The sequence below is a fragment of the Pseudorca crassidens genome, chromosome 3 (genome assembly GCF_039906515.1).
Source record: "Pseudorca crassidens isolate mPseCra1 chromosome 3, mPseCra1.hap1, whole genome shotgun sequence".
NCBI lineage: Eukaryota > Metazoa > Chordata > Mammalia > Artiodactyla > Delphinidae > Pseudorca > Pseudorca crassidens.
In genome coordinates this window covers 166,486,811-166,500,595 of record NC_090298.1, presented here as the reverse complement: position 1 = coordinate 166,500,595, position 13,785 = coordinate 166,486,811, and the positions used below count along the sequence as shown (strand labels likewise).

Sequence of the window (13,785 nt, the reverse complement as noted above, 5' to 3'; positions counted from 1 at the left end):
TTGTAAACTTTAAAAAAAAAAAAAGATGAACGCAGAGATCGGGGTGATGCTTCTGCCAGCTGAGGATTTAAGAGTGAAGTCCTAGAAGCTGTGGGAGAGGCACGGGACAGACTCTCCCTCACAGCCCCGGAAAGAGCCATCCCTGCTCACACCTTGATCTCGGACTTTTCGCCTCTCCAGAGCCGTGGGAGAATAAACGTCTGTTGTTGAAGCCTCCCAGCCTGTGGTACTTTGTTACGGCAGCCCCAGCGACATGACAGTGCCCAACCACGACCCCACCCCTCTGTCCCAGCCCTGCCCCGCTCACCTCTGCCATCCGTGGTGATGCCAAGACCGCTGCTGCACAGGGCCTGGAACTCGGCTGCAGTGGCGGAAGCAGAGCGAGAGGGGTCAGTGGCCATTGCCGAACCCAAACCACGCCCAAGACGTGGCCCCTTGGAGATGAGCGAGGGTCTGGGACTAAGATGCCCCCCCCCCCGCAACGGGAAGAGCAACTTCCATGTCTTCTTGGGGAGAGAAATCCCCACCCCCCCACCCCATAGGAGCCAAGCCCCCCCCCCCACTGTCCCCTCCTGCCCCCTGGGTGATCAACCAGAAGCAAGAACTAAAGGAAAGCAGGTGGACGTGGGGCAGCCGACCCTCACCGGAGTTCTTGGCAGGACACAGCTGGCAGGGCTCCCCAAACCCGTGGTCGGGGCTCGCACAGCAGCACTCGGATTTGGTGACGGCACCGGGGAAGGGGCGGGCACAAGAGCCCTTGTTGAGGGTCCCGTAGCACGTGCTACGCACGTGGGTGTCCACGCACACGCGGCCATCAGCGCCCACCGCGAGGCCCCCCAAGCAGTGGCAGCGGAAGGAGCCCTCGGTGTTGGTACAGTGGCCGTTCATACAGATGCCCGGTGTCTGGCATTCGTCGATGTCTGCGGGGGGCCGTGGGCGACTGCGACAGGTCCCAGTCCCCCGCCACCCGCCCTTGCCGCCTCCCCTCACCTCTTCCTCCCCAATCCCCATCACTCCCCTGTGGTCCAGCCTCCAGCCTCACCCACGCAGTGGCGGCCACCGGGCGCCAGCAGGAAGCCGGGTTTGCAGAGGCACGAGAAGCTGCCGTCCTCGTTCAGGCACACTCCGTTGGCACACATGGTGGTGGTGGCACACTCGTTGTGGTCTGGGGACACCGGGAGAGGCTGGTTCCCAGCAGGGTCCCAGCAGTCACCCCTCTTTGGGCCAGCCCTGCCTGGTAGACCAGTCCCGCCCCCTCACTTTTCCAGGGACCCTTCCCAGGGCAGTTCGAGCCTGACAGGACAAAATGTGACTGTCAGGGACTATGTCGGCTTGGATATAGTGAACTGCTGGAGTGTGAACTCCCCTGGGGCAAGACTGGGGCCACTAGCTCGAGTCTGCATCTTCCATCCCGGCACACCGTAGCTGCTCCACAAATAGTTGCTCAAAGTCGAATACGTGAGGTGTGGTGGTGACACAACATTGCACTAAATACCACCAACTGTTCCTTTAAAAATGGTTAAAATGGTAACTATGTTATGTATATTTCACCACAATAAGAAACGCAAAAAAAATGGAAAAAATGAGGTACTGTTTGCATGACTTTATGAATGTAGTAAATGCCACCAAACTGTTCCTTTAAAAAGGGTAGGGGGCTTCCCTGGTGGCGCAGTGGTTAAGAATCTGCCTGCCAATGCAGGGGACATGGGTTCAAGCCCTGGTCCGGGAAGATCCGACATTGGAGCAACTAAGCCCGTGCACCACAACTACGGAGCCTGTGCTCTAAAGCTCGCGAGCCACAACTACTGAGCCCGCATGCCACAACTACTGGAGCCTGCGCGCCTACAGCCCGTGCTCCGCAACAAGAGAAGCCACCGCAATGAGAAGCCTGCACACGGCAGCGAAGAGTAGCCCCTGCTCACCGCAAGTAGAGAAAGCCTGCTCACAGCAACGAAGACCCAACACAGCCAAAAATAAATAAAATTAAAAAAAAAAGGGTAGGAATGGAGCTGATACACACTACTGTACATAAAATAGATAAACAACAAGGTCCTACTGTATAGCCCAGGGAACTATATATTCAATATCTTGTAATAAACTATAATGGAAAAGAAAAAAAAAGGGTTAAATGGTAAATGGTACACTATGTATATTGTGCCACGATTTTTAAAAATGCAAAAAAGAATTGCATACATGAGATGGTTGTTGCACGACCTTGGAAATATCCTAAGTGCCACCAAACTGTTCAATTAAAAATGCTACGTTCACTTTCCTGCAGAAAAAAATTGAATAAATGTGGGTGCACAACATTGGGAACTACTAAATAAACGCCACTGAATTTTTCACTTTTAAATGGTTAAATTTATCTTGCGTGAATCTCACTTGAATTTAAAAAGAAAAGGGCAAAAACCGTCAGCTGAGAAGAAAAGTCTAATTTAAAGGAAGGCGGTGGGTGCAGAAATGATTTGTTTACCAAAGTATCAGGTTTTTTTTGTTTGTTTGTTTGTTTGTTTTTTGCGGTATGCGGGCCTCTCACTGTTGTGGCCTTTCCCATTGCGGAGCACAGGCTCCGGACGCGCAGGCTCAGCGGCCATGGCTCACGGGCCCAGCCACTCCGCGGCATGTGGGATCTTCCCGGACCAGGGCACGAACCCGTGTCCCCTGCATCGGCAGGCAGACTCTCAACCACTGCGCCACCAGGGAAGCCCCCAAAGTATCAGTTTTGAACAATAAAGGACTGTACCAAAAGGAAGGAAGGAAAGAAGGGAGGGAGGGAGGGAAGGAAAGGAAAGAATAAATGAAGAAAAGGTCCACACCCAAACTTGTACATGAACATTCATAGCAGCTTTATCCACAACAGCAAAGAGTGGAAACAACCCGAATAGCCATTAACTGATGACGTATAAACAAAATGTGGTCTACTCGTATAATGGAATGTCATCTGACAATAAGAAGGAATGACGTTCTGACAACTGCTACAACACGGGTGGACCTTGAAAACATGATGCTCGGTGAAAGAAGCCAGTCACAAAAGGCCACGGAGTACGTGATTCCATTTATACCAAACACCCCGAACAGGCAAATCCATGGAGACGGAAAGTCGATTAGCCTAGTGCCGAGGGCTGGGGGGGAAGAGAGAGGATTCTGGAATGACGGCTAATGGAGAGGAGGTGATAAAGAGGTTCTAAACTTAGATTGTGGTGGTGCTCGTACTAAAAGCCATTGAAGTGGACACTTTAAATGGCCACTCGCATGGTATGGAATGATATATCAATAAAGATGCTAAGAAGGTTTTTTAAAAAATGAAAGAGGGCTTCCCTTGGTGGCGCAGTGGTTGAGAATCTGCCTGCTAATGCAGGGGACACGGGTTCGAACCCTGGTCTGGGAAGATCCCACATGCCGCAGAGCAACTAGGCCCGTGAGCCACAACTACTGAGCCTGTGCGTCTGGAGCCTGTGCTATGCAACAAGAGAGGCCGCGATAGTGAGAGGCCCGCACACCGCGATGAAGAGTGGCCCCCGCTTGCCACAACTAGAGAAAGCCCTCACACAGAAACGAAGACCCAACACAGCCAAAAAGTAAACTAATTAATTTAAAAAAAAAAAGAAAGAATGCACGGGGAACTATACTCAATACTTTATAATAACCCATAAAGGAAAAGAATCCGAAAACGAATAGATACATGTATAACTGAATCATTTTGCTGTACACCTGAAACTAACACAACATTGTAAATCAACTATACTTCAACTACAAAAAATAAATTAAAAAAATAAAATTTATATGTACCAAGAAAAACACTGATTAAGGATTTCAACTCTTACTGGTTACAGACTATGCAGAGATCTGAAGGAAATATTAAAGACTTGACGGTAGGGCTTCCCTGGTGGCGCAGTGGTTAAGAATCCACCTACCAATGCAGGCGACACGGGTTCGAGCCCTGGTCCGGGAAGTTCCCACATGCCGCACAGCAACTAAGCCCGTGCACCACAACTACTGAGCCTGGGCTCTAGAGCCCGCGAGACACAACTACTGAGCCCACGCGCCACAGCTACTGAAGCCTGTGCGCCTAGAGCCCGTGCTCCGCAACAAGAGAAGCCACCACAATGAGAAGCCCGTGTGCAGCAACGAAGACCCAAAGCAGCCAAAAATTAAAAAAAAAAAAAGACAATGGTAAAATTATAAAACAATGAATTAACCAAAATTACTTTCAGTAGGTGATATCTAACTAATAAAAAACAATGCAAATAAAAATTATAATGATTTGTGCACAGACATAAATTACTATACCTAAAGTTAATGCTAAGAAAATAGCTAATTTAATAATCAACTTTCTAAACGTATCTAAAAATCAACAGAAAGTAAATGCTCTGCGAAAAAAAAAAAGAATGAAAGGAAGAAAATCCTTCCTGATGAGGGAAGACTACAAGGCAGGTCCCCTCAGAGAGGGTGACAGAAAAGAATAAAGGGAGTCCCCGGTGGCCCCTACAAGCTGTGGGGAGCTTGGGTGGCACCCCCATACCCCACAGGGAGCCTGAGATCGGGGCGCTCTCCACGGTCCTGACCCACCTCTCTCGGAGGCCAGACTCTCTCGAGGACAGGTGAGGGGCCATGAGTCAGGGGCAGAGGCAGATGCAGACAGCTGATGGCATGGTCTTACCCCAAAGGCCCCTTCCTGGGATTCAGGGTATGAATTCAGGAAGGAGAGAATGAAGGAGTGAGTAGGGGCTGGATAGACCACAAGGAGGATCTCAGATGGGCTGGTTCGGCTCAGAAAGGGGAGCAGAGGACCCACCGTGAGGAGGGAGGTGGGTGATGCAGCACGAGTGGCAAGACGCAGAAGACAGCTACTGGGGCCCAGAAGCCGCTTCCCCACCCGCTCACCCTCAACTCACCCACACAGTTCTTGCCATCGGGGCCGAGCTCGAAGCCTGCATTGCAGACACACTGGAAGCTGCCTGCTGTGTTGACGCAGCGGCCGTGGTGGCAGAGGCCGCTGCTGGTGATGCACTCGTCCATGTCTGGTGGGGAGGCAGGTGGGCAGTCAGCAGGTGTCCTCCTGGCCCCCAGGCTCTAATTCAGATGCAGGTTCCATCAGTCAGGCTCCCGGTCACCCCCACTGTCCGATGGACGGCCGTACCCACGCACTCCTGCTTGGTGAGCGTCGCCTGAAAGCCCTCCCAGCACCGGCAGTGGTAGGAGCCGGGGGTGTTGACGCAGTCTCCGTGGTGGCAGGGGCTGCTGGCACACTCATCCACGTCTGCAGGCAGAGGACCCTGAGCCCCAGCCCGCCAGGGCGCTCCCCCGCCCCCAGCCCACCCCTGCCCCAGCCGCTGCTCACCGATGCACTCGCCCCGAACGTCCTGGGTGTAGCCCACGTTACACTCGCAGCGGTAGCTGGAAGAGGTGGGCAGGCAGCGGCCATTGAGACACAGGTTGGTGAAGTGTCGGCAGATGTCAATGGTCTGGTTCAGCGTGGCTGTGCCTGTGAGTAGGGCCGACGTGGGGCACCCGCGCATGTGCTGGCCCCCTGGGTCTGGACCTCACCTCCGGGTTCAGACACCCACTCAAGAAGCTGGAACCCTACCCCTATGGCCAGGTTCTCCCACTTCAGCCGACTCCTGCCCCACCTCCACCCTGGCTGAGACCCCCAGCCCCCCACGCCAGCCCTAGACCCTCACCCAAAACCCAAACCCTGACCTGGAGGCCTGGATCCCCAATCTACCCCCAGCCCCAGACCACTGTCAGTACTTTCATCCCTACTGCCCAGGCCAGGACCCACACTCCAAAGCCCTGACTCTCTGTCTCTGAGGCCTGGACCCCCTTCCCCCAAGGGAGGAGTCTTGGATCCCAAGTCCTCACCAATGTTGGTGTCACCAAGGCCCAGGCTGGGAACCCCACGCCCACTGGATCCGAAGCCAGGGAGGCCGGGGAAGGGGCCTGGGTAGGAGGGCAGCAGCGGGAGCCCCAGGGCACACAGTCGCTGGAACTCATCTGCAAGGAGGCGGGGTTGGAGGCCAAGCCTTCGGTTGTGACCCGGGATCCCAACCCGCAGGCCAAGCTCTGGGGGCAGAGGAAGGTGGGAGGTGGCCCCAGGCCACTCACCAGAGCCCCGCGGCGGACACAGCTCAGGGGCCGGGCCAACTGCCCAGCACCTGCCCGTATCACAGCAGCACTGCCTATGGGTATAGTGGCCCGCGAGGTCTCCGGCACAGCGGCCCACGATCAGCGCTGAGAAGCAGGTGCCGGCACGGTGGTCTGCAAGGGGGTGGGGGGTCGGGAGGATCCGTTACCAGACTTCAAACCGCAGCTCTACCAGCACCATCTGCAGGACAGACCTCCTTGCCTCTCTGTGCCTCAGTTTCTCCATCCATGGGTAGGAGGTGGCTCAGAACACCCACCTCACCTCGGTAGAGTGTTGCAGAGTGCACCGTATCCGGCACTCTGGCCAATCCTCACCGAGTGAGGATCTTATTACCAAGATTTCCAAATTACCCCAGGGAGGGAGACTTAGGCTCACGCTGAGCAAAAGTGTCCCAACATCTAAAGCTGGCATTGTTAGGAAGCTCCCTGTCACTGTGGGTATTCAACCACACTGAGTAAGACCCCTGGTTCAGGGGTTTGCCCTGGTGAGAAGTCATGCTGGGTGCTCAAGCAGAGATGCTGGGATCTGTATCTGTGTGTCCCCCGCCTACCAGCCCTGGGCATTCTGGGGAAACCTAAGAGGCTGTGAATTTGAGGAGGGGCTGGGGAAGCAGACTGGTGGACTGATGGCTGCAACTCTTGGAGAGACTGAGGCAGAGACTCCCCAGGTATGAAAACCACAGACGCTTCCACTGTGCCCTCGAGCCTGATGGCGTTACACGGTGATCATATTTCTCAAGCTCTGACTCTAAAAGAGCATATTTTTAGGTTTGAAAACCCACAAATATTGGCCAGTGGCCCACAGCGGAAAAACCCCTCCCACCAGCCGGGAGGGCCCTTGCAGCTGTCCCTGAGCTGCCCGAGGCGGAGAAAACAGCAAGCTTTTCCACCTCCCCAGCCATACCCCGTGCACCTGGCGGGAGGGTAGGGGGGTGGTCTCCAGGTGCATGTGTGGGAGTCGAGGCTCTGCACTCAGCCCCATCCCTGGCCCACGAACAGGACTGGGCCTGCCCAGGCGAGGAGAGGTCAACAGACTTGTTCAAGGTCACACAGCTGCTGGAGAGCTAGGCGGGATGAAAACCCAAATCCCTGAACCCCAGGGGACCTGACCAAGCAGCTGCTTCCCAAGTAGGGAAGACGAGACAAAATGTAAGAATTTTGACAAAAATGATGCTGCCTTTGCTTATTAAGCACCTACTGTGATCAGGTCCTGCTAAGCAGTCACAGACCCAACTTCCCTGCTCCCCTGTCTTTGTGAATGTGTATTGAGTGCCCCCTACACCCAGCCCTGGGCAAATCTCTTCATAAATTGTTATTTAATCCTCCCCATGTGGTTTAGAACAGCCATTATCTCTGTTTCACAGATGAGGCAGCTGAGGCCCAGAGACGTTAAGTCACTCGCCCAAGGTCACAGAGTATGCAAGCAGCTTAAGTAGCAGTTGGAACTCAGGACTGAATTCCAAGCCCATGTTCAGAGGACACCTGACCTTGGTTCAAATCTAGGCTCTGCTATTTAGTGGTTGGGAAACGCGCTACAGTCCAGGGGACGTGCCCAGAAGTAGCCTCCCTGCCAGCCAAGATAGCCCCCGGAGGCGGAGGAATAAATAGGTCTGGCGCTGGCCATGGTACACTGGCAGAACTCCAGACACAATATTCCCTGTCCTGGCTGGTAGAGACCCAGCCTGAGATGTCCGAGTGGTGCTGGAGACCTGCCAAGCCCACCCCACCTCCCCAAACCAAGACGCTATCCATGCCCCACCGCAAGTGTTCCTGGCCAGCCCTGTTGGCCACTGGCAACCTGTGAAGTCTAATGACCAGCTCATCAAGACAGCAGGACAGGGAGTGAGAGCCCAAGGATCCTCCCGCCCCAGCCAGGAGGGTGAGCCTCCAGGGGGAGGCACAGCCCTGACGACCCCACCCTGGCTGGGGGCAGGGAGCGGGGTGGTCTGGGGAGCTGGGGTGTGGGTAGCTCTCTCTTCTGGACTTGCGGATTTGGCTTAAGCAAATCTCCCCTCTCTGGGCCTCAGTTTATCTCAAACACAGTGTGAGGGAAGACGGGGTACTTTTAAAAAGTCTTCGGGAGCGTAAAGAGGGATACAGAGAGGGGGCCAGAGAGGCTAATGGGCAGAAGAGCGTAGAGACGGAGGCCAGATAACCAGATGGGCATCAAGATGGGGGCATAGAGGTGGGGGCTAGAGGGACAGAGGGGCATAGAGGCGGGGGCTAGAGGGGCACAGCGGCGGGAGCCAGAAAGGGAAGAAAGGCAACCAGTGAGCCAGAAGGGCATAGAGTCCGAGGGGCAGAGGGGCACAGCCAAGACACCGAGACAGGGGACCAGAGAGCTAAAGGGCATAGAGATGGGGGCTAGAGGGCCTCTCAGACTGGGGTCCAGAGAGCACAAAGGCCAATGGGTAGGGAACCAGAATTAACGAGTGGATGGAGACCGGGGTCCGAAAAAGACAGAAGGGCATAGAAATCGAAGGACTAGAGGAGCCCGAGGGCCAGAGGGTTGCAGAGATAGATGAGCAGAGGGTCTGTCTCCTACCTGCCCTCTGCCCGTCCAGCCCCCCTGGGCCCTGGCTCACCCAGGCAACGGGTACCGTCCAGGCTGCTGGCATAACCACGGGGACAGGTGCACACGTAGCTCCCGACTGTGTTGGTGCAGTCGCCCCCGGAGCAGAGGCCTGGCACGCTGATACACTCGTCCACATCTACGTAGATACATGTCCGGTTAGAGTCCAGCCCCCCAGCAGCCTTACCCCACCTCCACCTCCTCCTCCTTGCAGGGGAGCCTGAGCTGCCCAGAGCAGAGAGAAGGTCCCAGCTTGAAGCTCTCCCCGTCGCCCACCTTCACACTTGGCGCTGTTCTCACTGAGCTGGTGTCCAGCTGGGCAGCGGCACTCAAAAGAACCCACAGAGTTAACACAGCTGCCCCCCTGGCACAGGCCTGGGATAGCCTGGCACTCATCCACGTCTGCAAGGGGATGAGAGGCACGTCAGAGGAAGAAACCAAGGCTGCTGAGGGCTCCCACTCAGCCCTGGCTCCCAGGACCTCGGTCCTTACGCACTGGGCCCCCCACTCACCTTGGCAGGCCCCCGTGTGTATATTGGGGATGAAGCCCCGGCGGCAGGGGTGTGGCTGAGCAGAGCAGAGCTCACATGGGAAGCCCCAGGCCCGGCCCACAGTGGCACAGCAGAGCGCCTTGGTGCAGACGAGGCCTGTCAGCTGGTGCTGGCACCCCTCCAGGCCCACTCGACCAAAGCAGGGCCCTGTCCGGTAGTCTGCAGGGCAGATGGATGTGGGCAGCTGGCCTCAGGCTGCCCCCACCCCATAGTCTTCTGCATTTCCATCCCAGCAAGCCCAACTCAGGCCTCTACCTCTCTCGCCTGGACCACGGCGGTAGCCACCTTCCCAGCCTCCCTATACCAACACACCAGGTTTTTTTCCTGACCACAAGCCTTTACTCATACTGTTCCCCTTCCTTACCTGATGAACTCCTATTCACCCTTCAAAACCCTTTCTCTCCAAAGCATTCTCCAACCAACCTCCAAGAGAGGCCAGGACCTCCAAGCTTACAAAACCCAGGGCATGTCTGGAGACCCCCACCACTCCCCCAGGCCCACCCTCCCTTCAAGCCCAGGCGGGGACCCATGGATGCCCCGCTGGAGAGCCTCTCTCATCCTTGAGCACACATCTGGCTCTGCCAAATCTCCCGGACCCAGCATCCGCCCAAATGCTCTGAACCCACAACTCTGCATCCCCGACACCCCCTCCCCACCCAGCTGAAGGTGGTCTCATTGGCCCCCCCACCGCCGTGCACGGGCCCAGATGTGACTTCCTGGCTCCATCCTCCAGATGGCTCCAATCAAGGGGCTGGCACTGGACCAAGGGAAGCCCCTTCCAGAAGGAGATGCCAAAGCCAGCCCCCAGGCCTGTATGAAGGAGGGGAGACCCGCGACAGTCCTGACTTCCTAAAGCAAAACACGGCCCCCAGAATCTCACCTCAGTCATCCAGGACCCTGGAACCCCACTCACTCCTGCCTAGGCACCCAACCCTGCCTCTCTCTGGGGCCCCCACCCCTGCTCCAGGCCTCTCCTCTCCCACCCTCTCCACTAACCTTCATTTTCCCTCAGCCATCCCGACTGCTCCCCAAGTCGGCCCAAATTCCAACTCTGTTTTCTCGCCAAATCCCGTTTCCAAACGCTCACTCTCAAACCCAGGTAACCCCCAGCCCCCCCAGCTTCTGATTCATGGCTATACCCTCTCCGACCCGGCTTCGGCCACAGATGGGCCTCCATCCCCAGCAGCACCCTTCACACTGGGGTGAGTCCCAGGGTCCTGCCCATTTTTGCCTTCCCGGGCTCCTTGGACACACAGGGCACTCTGATGGCTCCTACAGCTGCAAAACTCGCCAGCCTGGGCATCCCCAACGCTACCTGCTTTTGTTCACTTTCTCATTCTCAGCTGCCCATGGTCTCCATTTCTCTGGTGGACCCTTAAATCGCCCTCCCTTTTCTTCCCCAAGAACCTCAACTATCCTCTGGGCTTCAGCCCCGTGGATGGGGCAGCCCCAGGCCTGGCTGTCCAACTGCCTCCTGGGTGACCCACGGGCTCCTCGGCCAACACTGAGCCTCAGGGTCTTCCCCCTCCCTACCCCCGGCTGCACCATCTTCCCTCCCATTTTCAGAGCAGACCTGGGATTTGTCCCTGCTTCCGTCCCTCCCCTTGCCCACCCCACCCCCCAACATCCAACTTCTCACAAAACATTGTTCTTTCCACCGTGTTTGTCTTGGTTACAGCCTCCCAACAGGTGACCTCCACCCACCTCAGCCCGTGGGATCATTTCAACAGTGAGGATGAAACATGAGGGGGCGTGTCCATCTCATGAACTCCGACTTATCCCTTCTACAGGAAGCCCTCCGTGACTCCCTTCCCTGAAGCACAGTTTCTCTGCCCTTCACAGCAGCAGGGACAGCAGGAAGGAGGTCAGCTGGACCCTCCCAGGGCCTGGCCACGTCTCAGGGGCTGCCAGGAAGCCCTCCTCCCCCCAAACCCCTGCCCCGCGCTCAGCTTGGTACCTTTCTCACACTGAGGCCCCATGAAGCCGTACACACAGGCACAGCGGTTCGGCCCGATGCAGCGGCCCCCGTTGTGGCAGCCGTGGTCACAGACGGCTGTGGAGGAAGTGGCGGGGGTGTGGCCTGAGGTCCCCCAGCAGCAGAGGGAGCTGGGGCCCCGGGCGGGCCCTCCTTCACGCAGGAATCCCCATAATCCAGCCCAGACCAAGAGATAAGATTGTGACAATGAATGTGTCCCCTCCAATCCCGGTCCCAGAGGAGTGACCCGTGGGCGATGGGCGGGTGGCAGCGGAGACCTGACCTCTGGGGTCCCAAGCCCAGGTGTGCGCGATGGGTACTCACGTTGCCCACACACGGTGCCCGTGTAGCCCCTCTGGCACAGGCAGGACTCCCCTCGGCAGCTGCCCCCATTCATGCAGCTCACACTGCACCCCGACCCTGCGGGTGGGGAAGAGGGACACACAGGAAGGCCCCGAGATGCATGCACAAGGCGCCGGGACCAGGTGCGCCCAGCCTGGCTCTGGTCCCTCAGCAAAACCCGCCTGGGCTCCCGGAAGCTTCGGGAAGCCTCTCACCTTCTCTTCCCACCCCTAGGGGGTCACTTGCTTTCTTTATTTTTTTTTTAAGCTTATAATTTTTTTTTTTCATTTTTTACTTTTTTTTTTTTGACCTCGCCACGCGGCATGCAGGATCTTCCCCGACCAGGGATCGAACCCAGGCTCCCTGCGTTGGGAGCGCAGAGTCTTACCCACTGGACCGCCAGGGAAGTCCTGGGGGGCCACTTCCTGCTCACCTCGGCTCATCCCGCAGCTGGGGGCCAGCTTCCCATCAGCACAGGCGCACAGGTTGGGTCGGGAGCAGAAGCCCTCGCCGCAGGCGTGCCTACAGACCGCTGGAGAGTAACAGGTGACGGTCAAGGCCAGGACCCGAATCCTCCGCCATCCCCACCCCATGGGTGCCCCGGGGGCCGAGGCTCTGCTGGAGCCATTGGGAGACAGAGGTGCTCTTTGGGCCAGAAACGCTGAGTAGTAAGGACAGAAGCTGGAGATGCTGGGGCACTGGCTGTACAGTTGGGGAGGAGGCGAGGGGGCATCTCCTGGAAGCAGAGTCGGATTCTAGACACATTAGAATGGGGTGCGTGTGGGAGTGGGGAAACAGAGAGATTGAGAGAGACACACACACACAGAGAAAAAGACAGACACAGAGAGACAGAGACTCAGAGAGAGACCAAGACAGAAGGAGACAGAGACTGAGACAGACGGACGGACCAACAAGCAGACAGACACAGGGAAGTTGTACGACAAAGAAACACGGGCGGGTGGCCTGGGAGCCTGCAGACAGAAGCAGGGGCCATTCCTGTGGCTTAGCCAGACGTCCCAGGCCAAGTCCACTTTTAAACAAGGCTGGACTTGCTGGCCGTAAGTAAGAGAACTGCCCCAGTGTCCCCTGCCTGCACCCCCCACCTCCAGAAGAGATCGACACTCACGCACAACACACTGGTTCCCACCAGGCAGCGTCCTCCAGCCGGGGCAGCAGTAGGCATGAAATCGGGAGCCACACACATTCGGCCTTCAGGAGAGCAGGCATGGCTGGTGAGCCCCTGCCCAGCTGGACATCCCCTGGGCCTCACCCCCCGCACCTAGCAGGACAGCCCAGCCCAGCCCACACCCCAGGGGCTTCTCGGCATCCCGGGTACCACACACCCCTGCAAGAAGCCTGGGCTGCCACGCCTGCGCACACGTCCGAGACCTGCAGGCTCCACAGCCCCATCCCAACGGCCTTGGACACCCGCCATGCACGACAGGGCTGTCCAGGCCAGCAAGAGCCGAGCCAAGGGGTCCCGGGCCATGGTGTGGGTGCCAGCCCCTCTCCTTGTCAAGCACAGACCCTCCAGAACCATGACGTGTCCCTCGGAGGCTGCGGAGAGGAAGCAGAGTCAACCTCAGCAAGAAGCCCTTGGCCACGGGGCACCCACGAGAACCAGAAACAGTGGGACCGCTGCCGGGATGGAGAAACTGGGGGCTTGTGGGAGCCCAGGGAGGCATCCAACCCCGACCCACAAGCAGGTGAACAGTCACGGGAGGCTTCTCGGAGGAGGTGTGATGTCTCAGCGACGGAGTCATCCAAGAGAAGGGTGTCGGGGCAGACACAGCACACTGAGAGCAGAGGCAAGAAGATCGTGGACCGCTGAGTGGAGGGGAGGGGGTGGCAGGCAGCCAGGGTGTTTCAGGAGTGCATACCTGGGTAATGCAGCTTCTACTTGTACGTCAAGGGCAATGGAGAGCCCTTGAAGGGCTCTAAGTGGGAGGAACAAGGGCAGAAATGGGTGTTTGATGGAGTGTGGAAGGACTTGCAGGGGCCCCAGAGGAAGCACGCAGTTGAAGAGGCTGGGGCAGGCATCCAGATGAGAGGAAAGGATTCCAGGAGCAGGGGGCACAGGCTGGAACTTCCCAAAGGACAGAACATCCCTCTGCCCAGCAGGGAAGGGACAGCTTTTGTGCCCACTTCACAGAGGAGCAAACAAAGGCCATCACACATTTAGCGAAGGGCTGAGTGGGAGC

At 57.0% G+C, this 13,785-nt stretch overlaps 1 protein-coding gene across 1 annotated transcript in view; it reads right to left on the bottom strand.

Moving 5' to 3' along the window:
- The window catches only part of FBN3 (fibrillin 3), a 60,417-nt gene extending 47,284 nt beyond the window's left edge, over nucleotides 1-13,133 (bottom strand). The window contains exons 1-16 of the mRNA XM_067733918.1: nucleotides 12,928-13,133; nucleotides 12,711-12,793; nucleotides 12,018-12,116; nucleotides 11,567-11,662; nucleotides 11,225-11,320; nucleotides 9,229-9,426; nucleotides 8,993-9,118; nucleotides 8,730-8,855; nucleotides 6,106-6,258; nucleotides 5,863-5,994; nucleotides 5,342-5,485; nucleotides 5,141-5,260; nucleotides 4,896-5,021; nucleotides 1,043-1,165; nucleotides 645-920; nucleotides 308-361 (exon numbers count right to left, since the gene is read on the bottom strand). Coding sequence (XP_067590019.1) covers nucleotides 308-361; nucleotides 645-920; nucleotides 1,043-1,165; nucleotides 4,896-5,021; nucleotides 5,141-5,260; nucleotides 5,342-5,485; nucleotides 5,863-5,994; nucleotides 6,106-6,258; nucleotides 8,730-8,855; nucleotides 8,993-9,118; nucleotides 9,229-9,426; nucleotides 11,225-11,320; nucleotides 11,567-11,662; nucleotides 12,018-12,116; nucleotides 12,711-12,793; nucleotides 12,928-13,124 — 2,149 coding nt within the window. The 5' untranslated portion in view covers nucleotides 13,125-13,133. The remainder of the gene's footprint in view (nucleotides 1-307; nucleotides 362-644; nucleotides 921-1,042; nucleotides 1,166-4,895; nucleotides 5,022-5,140; nucleotides 5,261-5,341; nucleotides 5,486-5,862; nucleotides 5,995-6,105; nucleotides 6,259-8,729; nucleotides 8,856-8,992; nucleotides 9,119-9,228; nucleotides 9,427-11,224; nucleotides 11,321-11,566; nucleotides 11,663-12,017; nucleotides 12,117-12,710; nucleotides 12,794-12,927) is intronic.
- Nucleotides 13,134-13,785: the final 652 nt, after the last annotated feature.